Source organism: Mirounga angustirostris, unplaced genomic scaffold, assembly GCF_029215605.1.
Source record: "Mirounga angustirostris isolate CCGP_5_RB_7025 unplaced genomic scaffold, mMirAng1.0.hap1 SCAF_4, whole genome shotgun sequence".
Taxonomy (NCBI): domain Eukaryota; kingdom Metazoa; phylum Chordata; class Mammalia; order Carnivora; family Phocidae; genus Mirounga; species Mirounga angustirostris.
In genome coordinates this window covers 148,026,370-148,046,885 of record NW_026991712.1, presented here as the reverse complement: position 1 = coordinate 148,046,885, position 20,516 = coordinate 148,026,370, and the positions used below count along the sequence as shown (strand labels likewise).

The following is a 20,516-nucleotide window of genomic DNA, read 5'->3' as shown; positions in this document are numbered from 1 at the left end:
TGACTCGGCCTGTGGTTCTTCCATCATACCCTGCTTGTTCTTTGATGTTTTGTCTTTTATCAAGATCTTTCAGATGGAATTCATATACACAAAACAACACCATGTGATTTGATCTCTGTGCTGAAAACAAGCTGCTGCCAGAGCTCAGTATTTGGGACTCTACTACTTAATAAGGAAAGGTCTTGAGCTCTCAGCTCAAAGTAAGAGGAATTATTTTCTTCTCTGATGATGAAGGTATCACAACACCTTATCTCCCCTTCTTCCTCACCAACCCCCCATGAGAGCCCTCTTGTCTTTCACTCCTAGTTCTCTGGTCACATGTATGTCTTTACTCCCCTCTTTTGAGTTTTCTTGTTTCTCATTGTTTTGAATTAGAGGCGCTTACCCTGGATAATGCAGAGATTTCTGGTTAATTCTTGCCACTTGTCATTTCTATTTAATAATGTTTCATAGATGCTTAGGCCTCGGTGACAGTTTGGCAGTAATAACAGCTGCTATTTATTGAACACTTGCCATGTGCCAGGGGCTGTGAGGAGTTCTGTACCTCCATTTTCTCATTTACTTCCAATTTCTTTTAATTTAGACAATCTGTGAGGCGTGGGTACTATTCATGTCTCCATTTGAACCCAGCTGGGATTCGAACCCAAATCTAAGTTCAAAGCTTGTACTTGACACCAGGCACTAAAGTAATATTAAACAGGAGCTGAAAATAAGGCATGAAGGAACGAAAGCAACACAAGTGGATTGGGAACCCTCAATTTGAAACTCAACTCTTTACAGCTATTGGGAAAGTTAGAGGATTTCCTTCTAGAGCACCAGGATCACCTCCATTTTCCACCAGAGACACTCAAAGTGATTCCTCCATATTGTTTCAGACAGGTGATTTTCGTGTGTGTGTCGACAGCACCCGACAGCTACAGAGTATGTGTGGGCACGGGCTTGGCATTCCACAGAAAAGCCTATTTCTCTGGGGGTGAGGTGGGAGAGATGTGGGGTGTGCCCTGTGGCTGGCCCCAGCAGTTATAGGTAACAGAAAATACTGTCCCCTCAGGATTGGGATGATTAAGATATTTAAGGATTTCACACAGTGCCTGGCACTTAGTAGGTATTCAGTATGTGCTGGTTCACATTGTCCTTCTAGACTAGAAGATTTTTAGTTCATGGGTATTCAAGTCAGTAGAATCTTGTTGTAGCTCCACTTGAATCTAGGCTCAATGTTGAGAAGACAGGAGATACATCTCTGGGTTGGCCCCTGTCCAGTCCTGTGAATCATACTAGCTCTCAAGTTTGAGCTCAGAACTGAAATCTGAGGCCAAAGAAGGCAAAATATTTCCCTTTCTCATTCTTGCTGTTTTTGAGTTATCGATGTAATGGAAACAGACAGCTCTGGGTTCAAATCCAGGCTCTGCATTCTCAAGTTACTTGCCTGTTTCCATCATGGAAAGAACTTGGGCTGTGGGGAAGGAGGGTAAACCTGGCCATTTTACTCAGTTAATCACTTTTCCTTTGTCAGGTGATCTCCTTACCTGTGAATGGGGCCAACTGTAATCCTCTTGCAGGGTTGTGAAGCTTAGAGAGTAATGTATGTGGTACAATCAGGATGCAGCAGCAGAAGCCCATGAAAGATCCTTTACATGAGCCATTCATTCATTCAGGGCATTGGTAATTTAAGTTGAGCAAGTGGTCCCAAGTTTGAGTTATTTATCCTTCTCCCTGTCCAGTAGGAGGGCAGCCAGGTAAGGTAGCTGTGGGTGCCCTGCCCACAGGCCAGAGCAGGTATGGGGAGAGCCTTGTAGAGGCAGTGGAGGTGCCAAGTACCACCTAAACCCAGCCCCACCGCGGTCTACCGCCAAAGCCCCTGGCGCCAAACAGTGTTGCTTCAGCTGCTAGTAGTTAATGCTCCTTAACTTGGAAACGTTTTCAGCTCCTGGGAGCAATATGGTGCCGTGAGGGCTCACTGCCCAACCCCCTTGTCTCCCGGCGACTGAGATCCGCATGCACCCTAGTCCCAGCCCAATTTACAGTCTTTCAAGGCCCAGGAGGCTCTGGGCCCAGGGTCAACGTGGGCGTGGGGCGGGGGGGGAGGTTGTCGGGGAGGGAGGGGAACTTTTCCGGGAAGGGGCCCGGCAGGGTCTTGGCTGGCGGCCCCGTTAGCCACGGCCCAGGACCCCAGGGTGGGAGAGTGAACGGAAAGGTACTCGTGCCTGGAGCGGTTGCAGAATCCTCAGTCATGAGGAAGAAACTGGGCTCAGAGGCACTTGGGTGAAGGGGCCCTCTCCCCTGCCCTCCTCTCAGGTGCTGGGGCCTAAAGGGGGTCCAGTTCCCCTGCGGAAGGCGGGAACTAGGAAGCGTTGCGGGCTAGACACCCCGCCTTCCCAGCCTCTTGGTGGGGGTGGGGGGGCGTGGTACGGTGGCCCCGCCGGGGCGGAGAGGGGGAGAGGGGTCGGTGCGGGGGCTCTGCCTCCCCGGGAAGGGGGGCCTGGCCAAATCCACGCGGGGAGGGGGCAGGCCCTCTCCCCTCCCCCGCGTCTGTGGGGACCCTACGCCTGTGTCCGGAGGAGGCCGGCGTCCAGCAGATGCACGCGGTGTGGAGGGGGGGCGGGAGAGAGGCGGGGAGGAGAAAACCCACAACAAAACTTGCGTCGCGGAGCTCACGGCTCGACTTGAATGGAAGGAGCCCGCGCCCGCGGAGCGCAGCGGAGACTCGGGACAGCGCGGACGGCCGGCGGGGCGCGGCGCGGCGCAGGGGCGCAGCAGGTACCCGGCGCGGGCAGCCGGGTGGGCCAAGGGGCCGGGGCCGAGCCTGGGCGGCGGACTCGGACGTCCCCGCCGGGTCCGGACGGCTCCCGCAGCTACCCCGGGCCGGGCCGCCGCACTCGCCCCCTCGGTGGGAGCGGTGTACCGAGTGCGCAGTCGAGAGCTCCACCTTGGGCGTGCGACCCCCTCCGCGATCGCGACCCCGGCAGGGGCCTTTTCTCCTCGCCGGCCAGAGGCTGGTCGCGCCTCCCCCCCCCCCCCGCTGCGCACATCTGGAAAGAATCTGAGGGCGGATGGGAGGGGGAAGTGGAAGGACGTGGGCGGGCGACCGGGAATGTGGGGCCAGGTGGAACTGGGGAGGGGCGTGGACCCCTGGACTTAGAGACGCGCGTCTTTCTACGTCAGCTCACCCCGGCTAGTTCACCCTTCAACCTGGTTACAGACAGAGAAACTGAGTCCTAGAGCGGGGCCGAGGTGTGCTTCCGGGAAGCGCGGACAGGTGTGGCGGAGCCCGCGCGACCCCCGCTCGGACCCGCTCGCGGCTTGGCTCCCCAGCCCCGCGCCGCGCACTCGGCGAGCCAGAGCTCTCAGCTGGCACCTGGTGTCCGTCTGTCTGCCGCGGGGACAGCTGGACTGAGGAAGGGGGGGCGCGGAGCGCGAGAAGCGAGGTCGGCGCCCTCCCTCTGAAGCGGCGGAAGTCCCAGGTTGTTGGTGCTTGAACCGCCGGGCGGGGGCGGGGGCTTTAGAATCCCTGAGGAGCCGCCAGGTGGAAGGGCAGGCGGCGGTGGCGGGCCCCGGGCAGGGCAGCCACTGGGTCTCCGGGTGCGAGGCCGCTGCAGCCGGAACTTAAGGAGAGGAGCGGGCGCCGCAAGGGGGTGCGAGCGGCTCTGACAGTCCCTGGGCCCCAAGGCACAGAGGGATGCGCGCCTGGCACTTGGAGCGCATCCCGGATCCGTCGAGGCCCCCGGCCAGCTGAGTGGCTGCCCTTGCACTTTGGGCCGGCGCGGAAAAGTGCCGCAGTGGGCTAGCGGCTCCAAGACGCACCACTGCTGTGAGCCGCGAGAGACCCTGGGTGCTCATGTCCCCTTTTAGGGCCCACGGCCCAGTCTGCTGGAGCCTGGAGTGCAAGTTAAGAAATCTTAGATTCACGTGACTGTTTTCACGCAATCTCGTGGCAACATACTTTGTTCTTTCTATCTGAATCTTAGGGGATGGGTGACTGATGGTGGCATCTTTAGGCCTGTACAGTCATACATAAGACCTCTGACCATGACCTGCCTGGTACCCTTGATGGCTCCCTATCACCAGCACCTTAGCATAGTGGCTGACACCCTTGGAGGCTTGGACCTCCAGCCCTAAGCTCCTCCCCTGCCTCATCCTGTTTACCTTTCTTTAAAGGCACCTCCCTCTTCCCCCATCCTCACACTGTGCCTTTGCTCATGCCTTTCCCTCTGTCTGAAGTACTTTTCCTCCCCTTTGTCCCCCTGGAGAGCTCCTACTCAGCCTTCAAGAGCAGTTCAAGGCTCTGGGCAGGAGTCAGAAGACGCAAATTCCAGTCCTGGTCTTAACTTCAACATACTGATCTGTAAACTGAGAGGGTCAGACCAGATAACGTTGCAAATCTTTTCTGCCTTTCACAATTTCATTTCTTCATTCAGCAAACATTTCCTGAGCACCTGCTCCATGCCTGGGGAGTCAGGAAAGGCTTTGCCAAATCTTGCGGGATGCAGTGGACCAGGGGTGCTGTGGGGGCGCTAAAGAACCTCCTAACCCAGTCAGGGGAGAGCAGCAGCTACCCAGAGCAGGGACATTTGAGTAGCAGTTTGCTGGGGATGGGCAGCAATGGGAGCCCCTTTGTGCTTGAGTTTCCTATCTGCAGAGTAGGAAGACTATCCTTTAGTTTGGGGATTTCTATTAGAGATGGTAAGATGCAGCTGTCTGGGGCCCAGCACACAGTGGGTGATTGGTGATTTTTTACGGTATTTGAGTGGAGAAGGAAGGTGCTGCTAGGGGCTGAGGATCTGTGTCCTGATTTGGGTCTCCCTTCCCTTTCCTTCTAGTCTTGCCTTAATCCCCCACTTAAGCCCTTCTGGGCCTTGAGGTTTGGTTCCCCAGGGGTGGCAGGTGGGGTGAGAGGCAGCAGGTCCCAGGGACTTCCTCAGTAACAGTAACCCCGTGTGTGTCGCACTTGCTTGATGCCCACATCAGATGGATATGTCATTCCATTTCAGTCCTCATGAGGACTGCCCAGACTAGTAAACAGAGGCTCGGGCGGTGAAGTGACTTGTCCAGACTCACACAGCAGTCAGGAGTGGAACCATGTCCTCCTGTGGCTAAAGCGCTCGCCCTGAGAAAGAGCTCACTGCAGGCTGAGCTGCTCCTCTCACTGGCCATTTGCTGTCCCAGTGTGTGAGTTGTTCCTCACCGGGGGACTCCTCACTCGGGATGTATAGAGACCAGGGGCCTGCTCTCCTCTGTTCTTCCACACACAGCTCCCAGCGTGGCTGAGCACACAGAAGGGGCTTTAGGGGCTAATCTTGCTCAACATTGTTAGAAGAACAACAACAACAAATTGAGACTCAGATGGGCCATGACATGGCCAAGGTCACACAGAAAACCAGGTAGTGGAGCTGAGACTGCCCAGGATCCCAAGGTCCAGAGGAGGAGATGGGAGCTTCCAAGCCTGGTCTGTTCTTCCTGCCTCTCCTGTGAATCCAGCTCCTCCTCTCCATCCCAGCACCTCTCTTTGCCCAGACCAGGCCAACTACCCCTCTCCTGTACCATTGCACAGCCTCGGAGAGCTCCGCACTGGTCCATCCATAAACCCACCTATGCCACACTCCGGCTCTGCAGTGGCTCCTCATCTTTCCTAAGATCGTAAGATAAGGACCACTCTCCCTAACCTGGCTTCCAATCCCTTCTTGGCCTGGACTGCCCACCTGCATCCCTCCCAGTCCCCAACACCCAGCAGACACTCTAGCGAGCTTTGTAGAGGTCACAAATGGGCTCTCTTGCGCCTGCTGACCTCCTTGCTTATGTCAGCTTTTCCCTTTTGCCCGATATTCGTCCTTCATGGCTAGATAAGGCTTCGCTTCTTCAGAGAAGCCTTCTTGACCCCCAGGCATGATCAGCTCTCCTCTGGCCCCTACGCACTCTAGCTTCCCTCCATCGCACCTCGATGACACTGGGATTATAATACTCAGAGCACAGCTAGTGTCCACGCTGGTACTGCCCGGTAGGAGTAGAACGTGAGCCATAAGTGCAAGCCACCATGTAATGTGAAGCCGCACTCAAAAAGTACAATGAAACAGGTAAAGTTAATTTTAGTAATTTATTTAAGTCAACTGAATATAAAAATAAATATGAGAGCATTAATATTAATAATGAGTTATTTTACATCCTTTTTTGTACTAGTCTTTGGAATCCATGTACACTACATTTTACACTTAAGGCACCTCTCAATTTAGACTAGCCCCGTTTTAAGTGCTCAGTAGCCGCATGTGGCCACCACATTGGACAGGGCAGGTGTGAGCTTCTTAAGGGCAAGAGCCAAACTTGAGTGGGGTCTGCCTGGGTCCTTAGTGTCCAGCTGTGCTTGGCCCAGGGAAGCGCCCCAGGCTGGACTCAGCTTCACCACTTAACAGCTGTGTCACATTGGCCAGTCCCATTGCTAGCTCCCTCATCTATAAAGTCACGGTGATAGCATTTTCAATATGGTTCCTAATGTTAATATAAATGAAGTATTTCTACAGATACAGTGTATAGATCTTAGGAAAAATTAAAGGGGAGGGAGGAAAACTAGCTGGTCCAGTGAGTGCACAAGATATGTGGGAAGGGGGGCGCCTGGGTGGCTCAGTTGGTTAAGCAACTGCCTTCGGCTCAGGTCATGATCCTGGAGCCCCAGGATCGAGTCCCGCATCGGGCTCCCTGCTCTGCAGGGAGTCTGCTTCTCCCTCTGACCCTCCCTCCTCTCCTGCTCTCTCTCTCTCATTCTCTCTCTCAAATAAATAAATAAAATCTTTAAAAAAAAAAAAAAGATATGTGGGACGGATCTTTCTCCCTGGCCTCCTGCCCTGATTGATTTGGGGTTTGGGCCTATGCCCACACTCCCCTTCCCAGAGCCCTGGTCTGGGATCACACAGGCAGGGAGGGAGGGGGACTCTGGTCTAATGCTGGTGGCTCCAGGGGCTGCAGGTTGTTGAGCCAGTCGGGGGTGGCGGGAGGAGGGTTATAATGTGCATGGGAGTGATGGACTGTAGACGGGTTGAGGATTAATGGCCCGTTTGGTCAGGGGATGGGGCAGCAGGGGTGTGGTAGGGTGGGCCTAGGGCCAGGCTGCCGCAAGTTACTCGCTGCTGCCAACTGATCCCTGGGGCCCAGGAACTGTGTGTGTGCTAGGCTCCCTGGTTTTCTGCCTGGCCAGGGGCTGGGGCCGGAGCCTGCTTAGGCCTCCTAGACCTACATGGATTCTAAGAAGCCTGCAAGCCTGGCTCTGTGGCGCAATGGATAGCGCATTGGACTTCTAAGAAGCCTGCATGCTGCCCCTCTTCTCCGTCCTCACACCTTCCTCTGGGGCCTCAGAGGGCTCACCCAGTCTGGGCAGGAGTTATTGTACTGGGCTCTGCTGCCCCCTCAGACTGGGGGCAGGGAAATCTGCCACCTCGCTTGTGTCCCCTGTGCTGGCACAGGGCTGAGGGCAGACGGGACCTCACCTTGGAGAGCTGGCTGAGCCAGCGAGTGGGACAAAGCAGTGTCTGAAACGTCGCAATTGCCACAGGGCAGCTGGAATTCATGCAAAAGGCTGGAGTCTGCAAATCTGGGGGGCGGTGGGCCTGGGGCTGGGCTGCAAACACAAGCAGGATTTGGACAAGAGAAGGGGAGGAAGCAGGGGGCTCTGGAGTGGGCAATGCCCACGGATATTAGTGGTAGGAAGAGCTAACGTGTATTGAGCACTTACGGTGTGCAGTATGTGCCTCTCTCTGACTCTCACGGTCTCGCCACGAGGGCAGCTCTGGTAACCTCTATGGACAGGTGAGGAAGACGAGGTTTAGTGGGTGACAAAACTGAGAGCCAGAGCTGACTGCAGCCCCGGTCTGGCTCCCCCGCCTGCCTTCCTAACCAGACGTCGGCTGCGGTGGCCAGCTCCCAGGTTCTCCAGGCCCAGCATCTCAGACCTCTCCAGTGGCTGTGTGGGCTGTGGCCCCCAATCTAGTGCCAGGGTGAGGGCCTCAGACTGAGGCGTGCCCCCCGCCCCCAGGGCCAAGCGCTTGCCATATGCCTGCACTCGTAATTGCTGTAGCAGTGACGGCCACAGCCCATCCCCTAGGAGGGGCCACGTGCGGACTCCTCGCAGACGCTGTGGTTTTAGATGTATCGTCTGCGTTGTAGGATGGGAAAATTGGCTCAGGGAGGTCAGGGCCGCGCAGTGCTGGAAGGGGACTCAAACTGGGGTCTGTGGGACTCTAGAGTCAGTGCGCCTGGGCTGTGGCCTGTCACAACTTAGCATTCCCCGGAGATGTTTGCTAAGTGAGTTTCTGTAAGGAGAACTCCAAGGCCCAGCCCCCTGGAGCCAAGCTAGGCCCCTGCGCTCCTAGAAGATGGGACCCCTGCATCTTCCTCATGGCCTGAGGCCATCCCCAGTCCCCCACCCCTGCTACCCTAGAGGGCCATGCTGGGGAGTGGTCTCTTGCAGGTAGCCCCAGTCATGTGAGCACAGCAGGCCCGGGTGAGGGTGTAAGCATCAGGAAGAAGGAACTGGGAAGGTCCATTCACCTGAGGCCTGCTCTGTGCCGGCCCTGTGCTGGGCCTCCACCCAGACCCTGAGGGTGGCTCACGGCCCTCTGTGGGAGAAGGACACCTTCCGGTATTCACAGCCCAACCCAACTCACGCCCCGCCCTAGGGAGCACAGTAAAGGAGAGCCCTGGGGCAGCTCAACGCTGACCTTGGTTCTTGGAGAAGTTGCTGACTGCACAAGAGAGGGGGAGGGCGTTCCGGGCAGAAGGAACAGCATGTGCAAAGGCCTGGAGAGAGGATCTACTAGGTAGACCTGTATACCTGGGGTGGGGGTATTGGAAGAGAGACGGGGTCAAGTCCGGAACATCCTAGAGTGGCAGGCTGAAGAGCCGGGATGCATCCTGCTGATGCTGGCCCACCGTGGCCCTGTGGCTCTGGAGGAGGCGCAGAGCCTCCCGTCCCGCCTGTGCCAGGGCAGCAAGAGCTCCGCAAAGTCCCAGCCAAGCCCTGCAAGTCACAGTTCATCCCGGGCCTCAGCTTCCCCGTCTGTGAAGTGGGGGTACAGGTTCCTTGGGGCCAGGCCGGGTAAGGGTTGCTGCCTTGCCTCCGGAGGGCAGGCCTGATGACGGGGAGGCGGGTGGGGAAGGGAGGGGTGGCAGTCAGCGGATCAGATGCGTGCCCAGGACCCCAGGAGGGCCCCGTCCTGACTTCTGTGGGCCCTCGCCCTGTGTCTGCTGTACCCGCAGGTACCATGGCCCGGAGCAGGGTACTGCTGCTCATCTTGTTGCTGCCACCGCAGCTGCGGCTGGGACTGGTGGGCACAGCGAGGTCTCCGGGGTTTGGCCGAAGTGGCACCCACAGCCTGAGCCCTGCCGAGAATGAATTTGTGGAGGAGGGGCCGGTGTTGGTGCTGAGACCCGAGGAGCCAGGGCCTGGCCCCGTCACCATCAACTGCCCCCGAGACTGTGCCTGCTCCCAGGAGGGCGTTGTGGACTGCGGTGGCATTGACCTGCGCGAGTTCCCGGGGGACCTGCCTGAGCACACCAACCACCTGTCCCTGCAGGTGACGCGGGCATCACAACAACGGTCACGGCGCTGCCCCCTACACTCACGGCTCCTGTCCCCGATCCCCCTGCCCACAGCCCCCGGCTCGTCCAGAACCCCCAGAACTTGTGGCTCCCCAACGCCAGACACAGGGTGCTAGGGCGGTCCCTGCTCTGACACCCTGGTCGCAGAGTACCGTGCTGTTACAACTGCTTTGTTTTGCTTGGGGGAGTCTGGGCTGAGACCCCCCAGAGTCAGACTCTGTGAGAAATGGACACGGATCTGCCTGGCAGCCGACCCTCTGAATGGACAGGATGCCCCAGACGCCATTTCAGGCCAGGAAGATAAGAGAAATTAGACCCGGATAGAGTGCTCTCTCCGGCTGGGCTATAGGCTAGGTTTTGAGAAGTGGGACACAGTGTTCCAGACAGGGGACTCTGGGAGTGCTGGTGCACCCATGACCAGTTTCGTGTGGCCCAGGAGCCCTGGGGGAGCGGGGGGGGCTGTTGTACCCATTCCCAGAGGTCAAGCCCAGTGAAGGAAAGGGACCGGCCCACGGTCACCCAAGATGATGGGTCCAGGTTGATGGTGATGGGAGTCCAAGGCCAGGGTAGCCTGTGAGGGAAAGGGACAAGTTAAAGCAACACTCGCTGTTGGTTCATTCACTCATTTATTCATAAAATGTCTCCTGGGTACCTGCTCTACCCCTCTGGTGCCAGGTCAGGTGCTGGGCACGGAGGGAGGGCTTGGACAGTCTGGTGGGGAGACAGGGATCTAAACAGGTAAAGGTAACAGATGGAGACAGAGGACTAGTGCAGCGGGGCCCAGAGCAGCTCCTAATCCAGGCCCCAATCCAATTCAGGAAGGCTTCTGGAGGAGGTGGTAAAGTATTCCAAAAGGAGTGAGGACCACAGGTTTTTCCCCATCAAGAAAGGGAACCCAAAGTCTTTTCTGGCTTGGGGTGGGGAGAACGGGCTGGGATGCCTGTCACCAAGTAGGAACATGAAAGGAGCAGGTCCGGAGGGGAGATGCACTCCAAGTTTGAACTGTCTCTAGATGCCCATGTATGGGCTCCTAGAAGGTGAGACCTGCATGTCTGTTGTGGTCACTGCTGGGCCTCCCATGCTCAGGCCCAGGTCTGGCCCAGCCCCAGGTCTGTCTGCATGGGGGTGAACCCCAACGGAGGTGCCCAACCGAGGGACTGGCTCCTGGGACTGGGGTGGGGGTGAGTCTCTACTGAGGCAGGAGCCCTGGGCCTCTAGTGAGGCCTCCTCACCACCCCTGTCCCCCAACCCCCAGAACAACCAGCTGGAGAAGATCTACCCCGGGGAGCTCTCCAGGTTGCATCGGCTGGAAACTCTGAACCTCCAGAACAATCGCCTGACTTCCCGAGGTGAGGGATGCCCCATAGCCCGGGCCGGGGACACCAGGTGGGGCACTGGTGCCCATGGGAAGAGCTCCACCCCGCAGATCCTGGGATATGGAAAACAGCAGGGCTGGGCTGGCAGCAAGGCCCCATGGGCAAGGGGCTCCCCGAGGTTGCCTGAGAGGCACCCCCCCCCCGCTCCCGGGTGTGCCTGAGAATCAAAGAAGCTTTGATTCCCAGGGCCTTTGTCAGAGCTCGTAGGTAGATTCACAGAAGGCCTTTAGAATCAAAGAGCTGTAGAATCCTCGATTTGTAAAAGGTTATTTTTTTTCTGATAGGAAAATAATTTATGATTATAATAGAAAATTTGGAAATGTAAAAAATGAAATGGAAAAGAAAAAACCCACTCATAATTCTGCCACGCAGAGTTCATCAGTATTGATGTTTTGGTATATTTCTTTCCACTTTTTTTTTTTTTTAAAGATTTTATTCATTTATTTGTGTGAGAGGGAATGAGAGAGAGCACATGAGAGGGGGGAGGGTCAGAGGGACAAGCAGACTCCCTGCCGAGCAGGGAGCCCAATGTGGGACTCGATCCAGGGACTCCGGGATCATGACCTGAGCCGAAGGCAGTTGCTCAACCAACTGAGCCACCCAGGGGCCTTCTTTCCACTTTTTAAAAAACCACTTTATTGAGGTCTAACTTATATACTGTAATGTTTACCCAACGTGAAAGTACAGTTTGATGAGTTTTGAGAAGTTTATACAGTTGAACAACCCTCCCCATAGTCCAATCTAGGCTTTTTTTTTCTTTGTGTTTTTTAATTCATAGCTGAGCTTATAGGGTAGCTAATAGGGTAACTACTATAACTACTTCGTTGCTCCTAGCAGTTAACACAGCAGCATCCTTCATGGTGCTGAACGCTCTCGGTGGCCGTCACTCTACTCAGCGACAGCAGGGCCGTCCCCGGAGGGATGCCGCGCAGTTTATGTAACTGTTCCCTCTCCTTAGATACTTGGCTGAGTCCCAGCATCTCCAGGGGCTGGGAGCCCGGAACTGAGTGTCAGAGGCTGGCCTAAGGACTGGAGAAGGGCCAGTTTGGCTGGCCTCCCAGCGACAGCCAAGTCCTGACATCACATCTGCCAGCTTGGGACAGGGCTGGGCCAGGTGGTGGGGAGGTGCAGGGGCCCCTGCCCCACCCTGCCCTGCAGCTGGGTGTCAGGAGGGTCTCTGACACCTGAGGGGAGCACTCCTTCCTGGTGGGGAAGGGTGGGGCTGGGTCCTCTGCCCTGTGGCTTGACCTGATGAAGACCCATTCCTGCCAGGGTGGCCCCGAGCAGGTGAAGGACTGGTCATTTCTGAGCCCTTTCCGCCTGCTCCTCTCAGCCGGGGCCCCTGTGAGCAAGGGGAAAGAAGAGAGGGCTGGGCAGGCCTGCAGGGACTGGTTGGGAAGGGATCGGAACCCAGCCTGTCTCAAGGGGAGCCCTCCCCCGTCCTGGCCAGTGGGGTGGGCATTGCAGGGGTTGGTGGTGGCGTGCTCCCCTGTAGCATCTCCTTCATCCAGGGCTCTGACCGATGCCTGTCCTTTGAAGGGCTCCCGGAGGAGGCTTTTGAACATCTGACCAACCTCAATTACCTGTACTTGGCCAATAACAAGGTAAGGGGCCCCCTGGTGTCTGGGGCTGAGCTCAGGGAACTTTCACTAGGGCCTTTTCGAGGGTGGCCACTGGGTCCCCCTTGCTGCTCAGACATGGTCCTGGTAGGACCCCACACTTTAATGCAGGGCATCAGAGTGGCCAGATAATGAAAACAGAGGCCCAGGCCTTACGGAAGTGTAGGGGGTGACAGCTCATCCCCACTAGCGAGGGGGTACTTGGAGCGCTTCTTGGAGGAGGTGTCATTTGAGCAGGGCCATGAAGGGTAACAGGATTTTGGCCAGGGGCCCTAAGGGGGAGGCACTGCTGAAGAGACGGCAGGAGAAGAGGCACAAAGGCACTCGACTTCAAAACAGTTGGTGTGTCCCAGGGCTCTGTCTTGGCCCCTTCTCTCTGAGCTCTCTCGAGGAGACCCATCCCCTCCCCGGGCTTTAGCACCCATCTGCATCCTGGCCATATGCAATGGCCGTCCCCAGCCCTTTCTACTCCTCCCACTCAAGACTCAAATCTGAGTCTGAGGGGCGCCTGGGTGGCTCAGTTGGTTAAGCGACTGCCTTCGGCTCAGGTCATGATCCTGGAGTCCTGGGATCGAGTCCCGCGTTGGGCTCCCTGCTCAGCGGGGAGTCTGCTTCTCCCTCTGACCCTATCCCCTCTCATGCTCTCTCTATCTCATTGTCTCTCTCAAATAAATAAATAAAATCTTAAAAAAAAAAAAATCTGAGTCTGAGCCACAAATCCAGGGTGCATTGCTCACCCACACCCAGTCCCACTGTGAGCCCTCGGCTCCCCTCTGGCCCTGGTCCACCAGCCCCTTCATCCCCCCTTCCCCAGCTCAAACACTCCCAAGGCTTCACTTTCCACCCGGAATGAAAGCCACACTTCTCCCCGTGGCCTGTGGTTGGAGGGCCTGTGTGTGGGCCTCACAACTCCTGTTCCCCCTCACTCCCTCTACTCCAGCCCCTGGACGTGGCAGCCCCCACGTGGGGCCTGCCCTCGCTGCCCCTGCCGCCATGGGTGCTCTTCCCTCAGATGGCATTAGTGGTGCCTTCATGCCTTAAGTGTCCCCTGTTCCCTGCGCACCCAACCCAGTTGTTCTGTCTTCAGTCTGTTTTAACGTGTTACCACTCTCCGATACTTTTGTTCCTTGTTCCTTGTCTTCTCCACTAAGATGCAAGCTTTAGGGGGTGGGGATGGGGACACTTCTCTGTTTTGTTCCCCAGGGCATGTCCAGCACCTGGAACCAGGCCTGCAATGTTGCAGACTCAGGGCCTACTGTTGAATGAATGAAGGCTAGATACTGGGGTGTGGGGGGGGTTTGTCTGGAGGAGTGTGGGTCCTCATGGTGGCTGTACAGAGAGTCTGTGCTGGGGAGCAATGAGGGGAGAGACCAGGAGGACTCTCCAGGCCTAGAGGGCTTTCCATGTTCAGGGCTGGAGGGAGCCATGGAGGTTCTGTTTTTGCGTTATCAGGGGAGTGGGATGGGTTTCCAGTTGAGAAAGATGGCTCTGGTTGCAAGCAGGTGACAAATTGGAGGGGACCCAGAGTCCGCCTCTGCCCTTCATTGGTCTTTCTGCCCCAACTCTTCCCTTTCTAGCTGACCTTGGCACCCCGGTTCCTGCCAAATACCCTGATCAGTGTGGACTTCGCTGCCAACTATCTCACCAAGATCTACGGGCTCACTTTCGGCCAGAAGCCAAACCTGAGGTGAGAAGTCAGATGGGGCCCTGGGCTCCGGCTGGGGAAGAGGGAGGAGCTGAGACAGACACTCCCAGCCCTGAGCAAGGCGGAGAAAGCCCAGACAGTCCCTGGAGGAGGGGCATGCTGGGCAGCTGGCAGGATGCCCCTGGCCCAGCGCTGTGGTGGGGGTGCCTGGGCTGCAGGATCTGAAGGCTGAGAGGAATCTGTCCAGGAGACAAGATCAGAGAGTGATGTCTGCGGAATTGTGGGGAGCTGGGTGAGGGTTTTTCCCTCCTTCCGCAGCCCATGGGGGAAGGAAGCATCTTCCAACAGGTAGAGCTGGCTCTCACTGAGAGCTGCTTTGGAAGGAGTGAGGCCTCCTAGCAGAGGGGTGTGAACAGGGCAGGGTGGTGCTAGGGGGTACTGACAACCCCCGGTGCTGCTTCTGTCCTGTAATCTGTCACCTCACTTGATTGGCTCCATCCCCTGAAGGAGCCAGGGTCACTGTGTGGTCCCATCCCACCAATGAGAAGGCTGAGGCCCAAGAGAGGTCACACAGCAAGAATGAGTTATATCTTCCATGTTTAAATATCTTCTGTTTCTCTTATTTCTGGTCTTTGCTCCCTCTAGTATGTTAGCGGCATGATGGCAGGGTCTTGTTGGTTGTGTCCACGGCTTATCTCTTCAGAGTCTAGAATAGTCCTGGCACATAGGGACACTCACTATATATTTGCTGAATGAATGAGAGGTCACCTCCTCTGAGCTGGGCCCTGTACTGGACACTTGAGACAAAGAGGTGGCAGGGACAGTCCCCATCTGCGGGAAGTCCCACAGAACTCAGAGCCAGCTGCGTGGAGTTGCCAGGCAGGGATCCAGAATCCTGTTTCTGCCGCTGCGGTGTGCGGCAGCCTCAGGGGGGTCCTTGGTCTCCTTGGCTGTGTAGGGGGGACTGGATTGGGAGGGGTCTGAGGTTCTTCAAATGGGAAGAGGGTACCCTGGGCCCAGGCCCAACCTGGGCAGGGTCTGAAGGCTCATCAGGTGAGCTGGTGGAGGGGGCCCGGGTGGGTGAGGACCTGTGCCTCATTCCCCAGGTCCGTGTACCTGCACAACAACAAGCTGGCGGATGCCGGGCTGCCGGACAACATGTTCAACGGCTCTAGCAACGTCGAGATCCTCATTCTGTCCAGCAACTTCCTGCGCCATGTGCCCAAGCACCTGCCGCCTGCCCTCTATAAGCTGCATCTCAAGGTGGGAGGGAGAGCGTGGGGAGGGGCAGCAAAAGAGTAGGGACCTGCAATGGGGGAAGAGCCCCGGTCCACTTAGGCCCAGTGGTGAGGCTGTGGGGCCCTGGGCACAGGCCAGAGGGCACAGTGTCCACTGTAGGGAACGAGGCAGAAGCCCAGGTACCTGGCTGTTGATATCACATGCAGAATTTTCCAGGCCTGGCCCTCCTCCCACGGCTCCCCAGGCCCCTCTCCACATCTCATTCCAAGGCCCTGCCCTCACCCTTTGGCTGTCCCTCATGCTCCCCTCCCGACCATCCCACCCCTTAGAACAACAAGCTGGAGAAGATCCCACCAGGTGCCTTCAGTGAGCTGAGCAACCTGCGTGAGCTGTACCTGCAGAACAACTACCTGACTGACGAGGGCTTGGACAACGAAACCTTCTGGTAAGCCCCGCCTGGGCCCCCTGTGGGAGCCCGGGACCCGGGACGCTGCTCCCCCGGCCCAGCAGCCAGGGCCTCGCGCACACTCCCCCCACACCCCCCACCTGTCCCTGGCCAGCTTCCTGGGGAAGGAACTTTGGAGCTGTGCCTCTGCTGACATTTCTGTCCCCGAGAACGAGTGGTGTGTAGATAAAGCCCGCCAAAGTTCCGGTGAGGCATCTTCAGAGGCTGGCTTCTTGTACAAAGTTGAGACTGGAGTGTATTTGTTGAAGGCAAATGAATTTTCACTTTTTAGGCCCAGGGTGGCTACCGAAGGCCTTAAACAACTGGTCTTCAGAGAAGCTCCTTTGTGTCAGAAGCCACACTAGATTCTTCCTACACCAATACAGCGTTGCATCAACCCAAGGAGAGGCGGGAGAGGACTGAGGTCCCCTCGCGGGTCACCCAGTGGCAGAGCTGGGATGAATTAGACGCAATTCCCTTGCCGTCTCCCTCGGGAGGAATGATGGCAACAAGCACCATGTGGGCCCCCGCCAACCATCCTCATCCCGCCTCCCCCCCCCCCCGCCCCCGCAGGAAGCTCTCCAGCCTGGAGTACCTCGATCTGTCCAGCAACAACCTGTCGCGGGTCCCCGCGGGGCTGCCGCGCAGCCTGGTGCTGCTGCACCTGGAGAAGAACGCCATCCGGAGCGTGGACGCAGACGTGCTGACGCCCATCCGCAGCCTCGAGTACCTGCTGCTGCACAGCAACCAGCTGCACGCGCGCGGCATCCACCCTCGGGCCTTCCAGGGCCTTAAGCGGCTGCACACGGTACACCTGTACAACAACGCGCTGGAGCGCGTGCCCAGCGGCCTGCCCCGCCGCGTGCGCACGCTCATGATCCTGCACAACCAGATCACCGGCATCGGCCGCGACGACTTCGCCACCACCTACTTCCTGGAGGAGCTCAACCTCAGCTACAACCGCATCACCAGCCCGCAGGTGCACCGCGATGCCTTCCGCAAGCTGCGCCTGCTGCGCTCGCTGGACCTGTCCGGTAACCGGCTGCACACCTTGCCACCCGGGCTGCCGCGCAACGTGCATGTGCTGAAGGTCAAGCGCAACGAGCTGGCCGCCCTGGCACGCGGGGCGCTGGCCGGCATGGCCCAGCTGCGTGAGCTCTACCTCACCGGCAACCGGCTGCGCAGCCGGGCCCTGGGCCCCCGGGCCTGGGCGGACCTGGCCCATCTGCAGGTAAGGGCGAGGGGAAAGGGGCTGGGTCATGCCCGGTGGGGTGCGGCTGCCATGGCTGCCCCGCGCCCACCCATCGTGTGGGCTCAGCTGAGGGGTGGGTGGGAGGGCCTGGCCGTGGGGTGGGGGCGAGACCAGGAAGCAGTCGGTATGGCTGGCATGCCAGGCACAGCAGCGAGCGGCTGCTATGGCCGGCCTGAGCTCAGCACCTGCAGGAGGGCTGTGGGGATAAGGGGGTTCATGGCTGCCAGTAGGAGGCCCACGGTCCAGGGGCCGGTGGGGCCAGTGCGGGGGGCACTGGAGAGTCAAGCTCACCCATCTGAAGGCTCAGGAACAGGTGGCTGGGAAAGGCTGGGCTTGGGGGACGGGAGGGCGCAAGGTCTGGGAGGCAGGCTGACCTCCCGGTGCGGAGGGCTGGGGGAGGCTCCCTGAGGCATGCTGGGGCTGCTGAGTGGGCAAGGCTGCTGTGGCCGCAGTCTGAGTCAGTTGGGGTATCTGGCTGTAAGTGAAAGCCCCCACTCAGTGAGGACCAAGAGGGAACTTGAGTAGAGAAATCTGGGAGGCAGGGCCTTGGTGCTGCAAGGTCAGGAAGTGCCCCCACTCTGCTGCACTACAGGGGGTTGGGGGGACCCCTTCCCCAAATGTACACCCCCCACCCCCCACCCCCACCCCCGAACTTGCTCCTCCCTGTCTCTCAGGGCTCTGCTCAAATGTTACCTGCTTGGGAGGTCTTCCTTCACCAGCTATCACCCTCCTGTGCTGTGTTTTTCTTCATAATCCTCATCCCTCTGGGCATTAGGTCATCTGTCTGCTTGTTTGTTGCCTGCCCTTCTGCTAGAATGAGGGGCAGGCATTTTAGTCTGTTGTGGTCACTGCTGGCCCCGGGGACCTCTGTGTGGTAGGCTCACAGTACCTGTATTTTGGGAGAGCAGTCATGATGAGCATATCTGAGGGGGGTGCAGGGGCGAGCCCACAGAGTGGGAGGGGGCAGGCAGGCAGGACTCAGCCCTGAGGGCGGATCGGGGTGGGAGCTGGGGGTAGGCAGCTGGCCCTGCAGGAACAGCTAGCTGGGGTCTCTCCTCACCCAGATGGCCCTGCTGAGGGCCAGACACGGGGATCCAGCTGCCTGGGCCAGGCCCTCGTGGATTGTCCTCAGGAGCCCAGATCCCATCGTCTTCTCCTCCACACCTGCTCCACCTACTCCATTTTCTAACTCGCTGAGGGGGTGCCCACGGGAGGCCCGGACGCTGCCCCTGACACCCCCTTTTCATGCCATTGCCCTCCAACACCCATTCTTACTGAACTCTGCCATTTCCACTGTCACACCTCTCAACTCACTTTTCTCCATCCCTACTGCCCATACTCCAAGCCAAGACACCCCCATTTCTCACTTGGACCCCAGCTCCGTAGGAGCTCTCCACTCCTACATCCCATGTGCAGTTGGTGGGTACCTTGAAAAACACACGCTCACCTTCCAGTCCTGCTCAGAACCCTCCCATGGCTCCCCATTGCTCTTAGAACCCAAGGCAGAATCCTTGCCACAGTTTTCAGGGCTGGCCTGCTTCTGCTCCCAGCCAAGCTCCTTAGTCTCCCAGGCACACTGGGTGTCATTCCTCCTGGCCCCGCCACTGAAGCCCAGCACCCTGCTAACACCTGCTCACTCCGTTCCGCAGCCTGTCCCGGGCCTCCGCCATGTGCAGACACAGCTGCTCTAGAACTGAGGACCTGGTGGGGAGTAAGACAGATGGAGGGGCACTACCCTCCTAGAGCTTGTGATATACCTAGGACTTAGTCCAGGTGTCACCTCCTTCAGGAAGCCCTCAGTGATGGGCAGGTGCGGCCTGGGTGACTTCAGTCAGGGATGAGGTGTCTGGTGGGGGGTTCTTCCTCGCACTGTGGGATCTCTCTAAAGCAGCTGCTCCCCCTGCTTCAGAGCCCCCGCCTGTGCCGGTCGCTGTGCTCCCCTGACCCAAGGCTGGGTCAGGCCCCTCCCCTGCGTCCCCTCCACACAGCCCAGTTCCACCGGCTGTCGTCAGATTTTGGGTCCACCCCCGCCCGCAGCCTCCGATGGCAGAGGCAGCATCTCCGTGGATTCCATTTCCCCGGCACCCGTGGGCACTGAGGATGTTTGGAACGAATGAAGCGGTGCCAGGGCTGCGTGGCGGGAACACAGCGGGGAGCAGGGATTCCTGCTGGGTAGGGGAGGTGACGGGGAGGCTCTCCAAGGTGTGTAAAGCTTGTTTCCCCTTGAATCTTGAATCTCGATTCATGGCCCCCAGTTTCCTGACCCTGAGCTTCAGCCTGTCGGGGTGAGGAAGGGAGCTCAGGGAGGATGGAAGCACCTGTACCTGCCCAGGTGTGTGGGAGCGAGTATGTGCTGATGGCCTGGGGGAAGGCAGGGCGCTGGGCCCAGGTCTCCTGCCATCGCATGTTTGCTCCGCCCTGGGAAAACCACCCCATTTCCCTGGCCACCTGCGGCCAGCACTCTAGGCATGTGCCGACCCCGAGACTGACCAGCCTAGGGCTGGCTGCCATGCCAGGGTCACTGTGGGCCTCGAAGCCTTGCTCCCAGCCTCTGCCCACATGGCCTCTGAAGTCCGTGAATGAGCAGCCCCACCCGTATGGACCCCCACCCCCACCCTCATCTGGGACCAGTGTGGGGATATTCAAAGACTGGAGGATCCCTGGCCTCTGCCCTTCTGGGGCCTTCAGTCTGATGTGGGGGACAGGCGTGCCAAGGAGGAGGGACTGTGCCACCCAGATATCTTGGCTGTGAATTCATGTGGAAAGGCAGAAGGAGCTGGGTAGGACATAGTTAGAACAAGGGTTTGGGTTCCAGCCTCATGCAGGCTGCGTGGCCTTGGACAGATCTCTTAACCTCTCTGAGCCTCTGTTTCACCTCCTGGAAAATGGGGGTAGTTCTAGATCCCACCTCACAGGGTTGTCATAAGATTTAGATAGACCACGGGGTGGGTGGGATCTTTGCAAGACATTAAGTGCTTTGACTCCCCTGGTCACTCATACAGCTGCTGGACATTGCTGGGAATCAACTCACAGAGATCCCCGAGGGGCTCCCCGAGTCCCTCGAGTACCTGTACCTGCAGAACAACAAGATTAGCACCGTGCCCGCCAATGCCTTCGACTCCACACCCAACCTCAAAGGGATCTTTCTCAGGTAGGAGGGCCCCCAGGGTCAGCCTGGCTCTGGCAGGATCGCTGAGGCATCCGGGAACAGCTCCCAGGTAGATCAGTGTTCGAAGCCTGGCTTCACTGACTGGCTGTGTGACCCTGGGTACATCCCACACCCCCCTCAGCCTCTGTTTCATCAGCTCTCAAGGGTGGGGACAGTCTGGCCGGGCCTGGTGAGGTTTATAGGTTTGTAAAA

At 58.0% G+C, this 20,516-nt stretch overlaps 1 protein-coding gene across 5 annotated transcripts in view; it reads left to right on the top strand.

Moving 5' to 3' along the window:
• The first annotated feature begins 2,598 nt into the window (after positions 1-2,598).
• The window catches only part of PODN (podocan), a 58,660-nt gene continuing 40,742 nt past the window's right edge, over positions 2,599-20,516 (top strand). For 4 of the 5 annotated variants that reach the window (XR_006794534.3, XR_006794533.3, XM_045897668.3 and 1 more), the window contains exons 1-9: positions 2,599-2,757; positions 9,238-9,554; positions 10,835-10,928; positions 12,495-12,559; positions 14,152-14,261; positions 15,326-15,482; positions 15,788-15,903; positions 16,477-17,134; positions 20,158-20,306. Coding sequence is in view for 3 of the 5 variants with exons in the window: in XM_045897668.3 (XP_045753624.1) it covers positions 9,243-9,554; positions 10,835-10,928; positions 12,495-12,559; positions 14,152-14,261; positions 15,326-15,482; positions 15,788-15,903; positions 16,477-17,134; positions 20,158-20,306 (1,661 nt within the window). In the remaining 2 variants the exon portion in view is untranslated. The remainder of the gene's footprint in view (positions 2,758-9,237; positions 9,555-10,834; positions 10,929-12,494; positions 12,560-14,151; positions 14,262-15,325; positions 15,483-15,787; positions 15,904-16,476; positions 17,135-20,157; positions 20,307-20,516) is intronic. The other variant, XM_064589132.1, reaches the window with a different exon arrangement.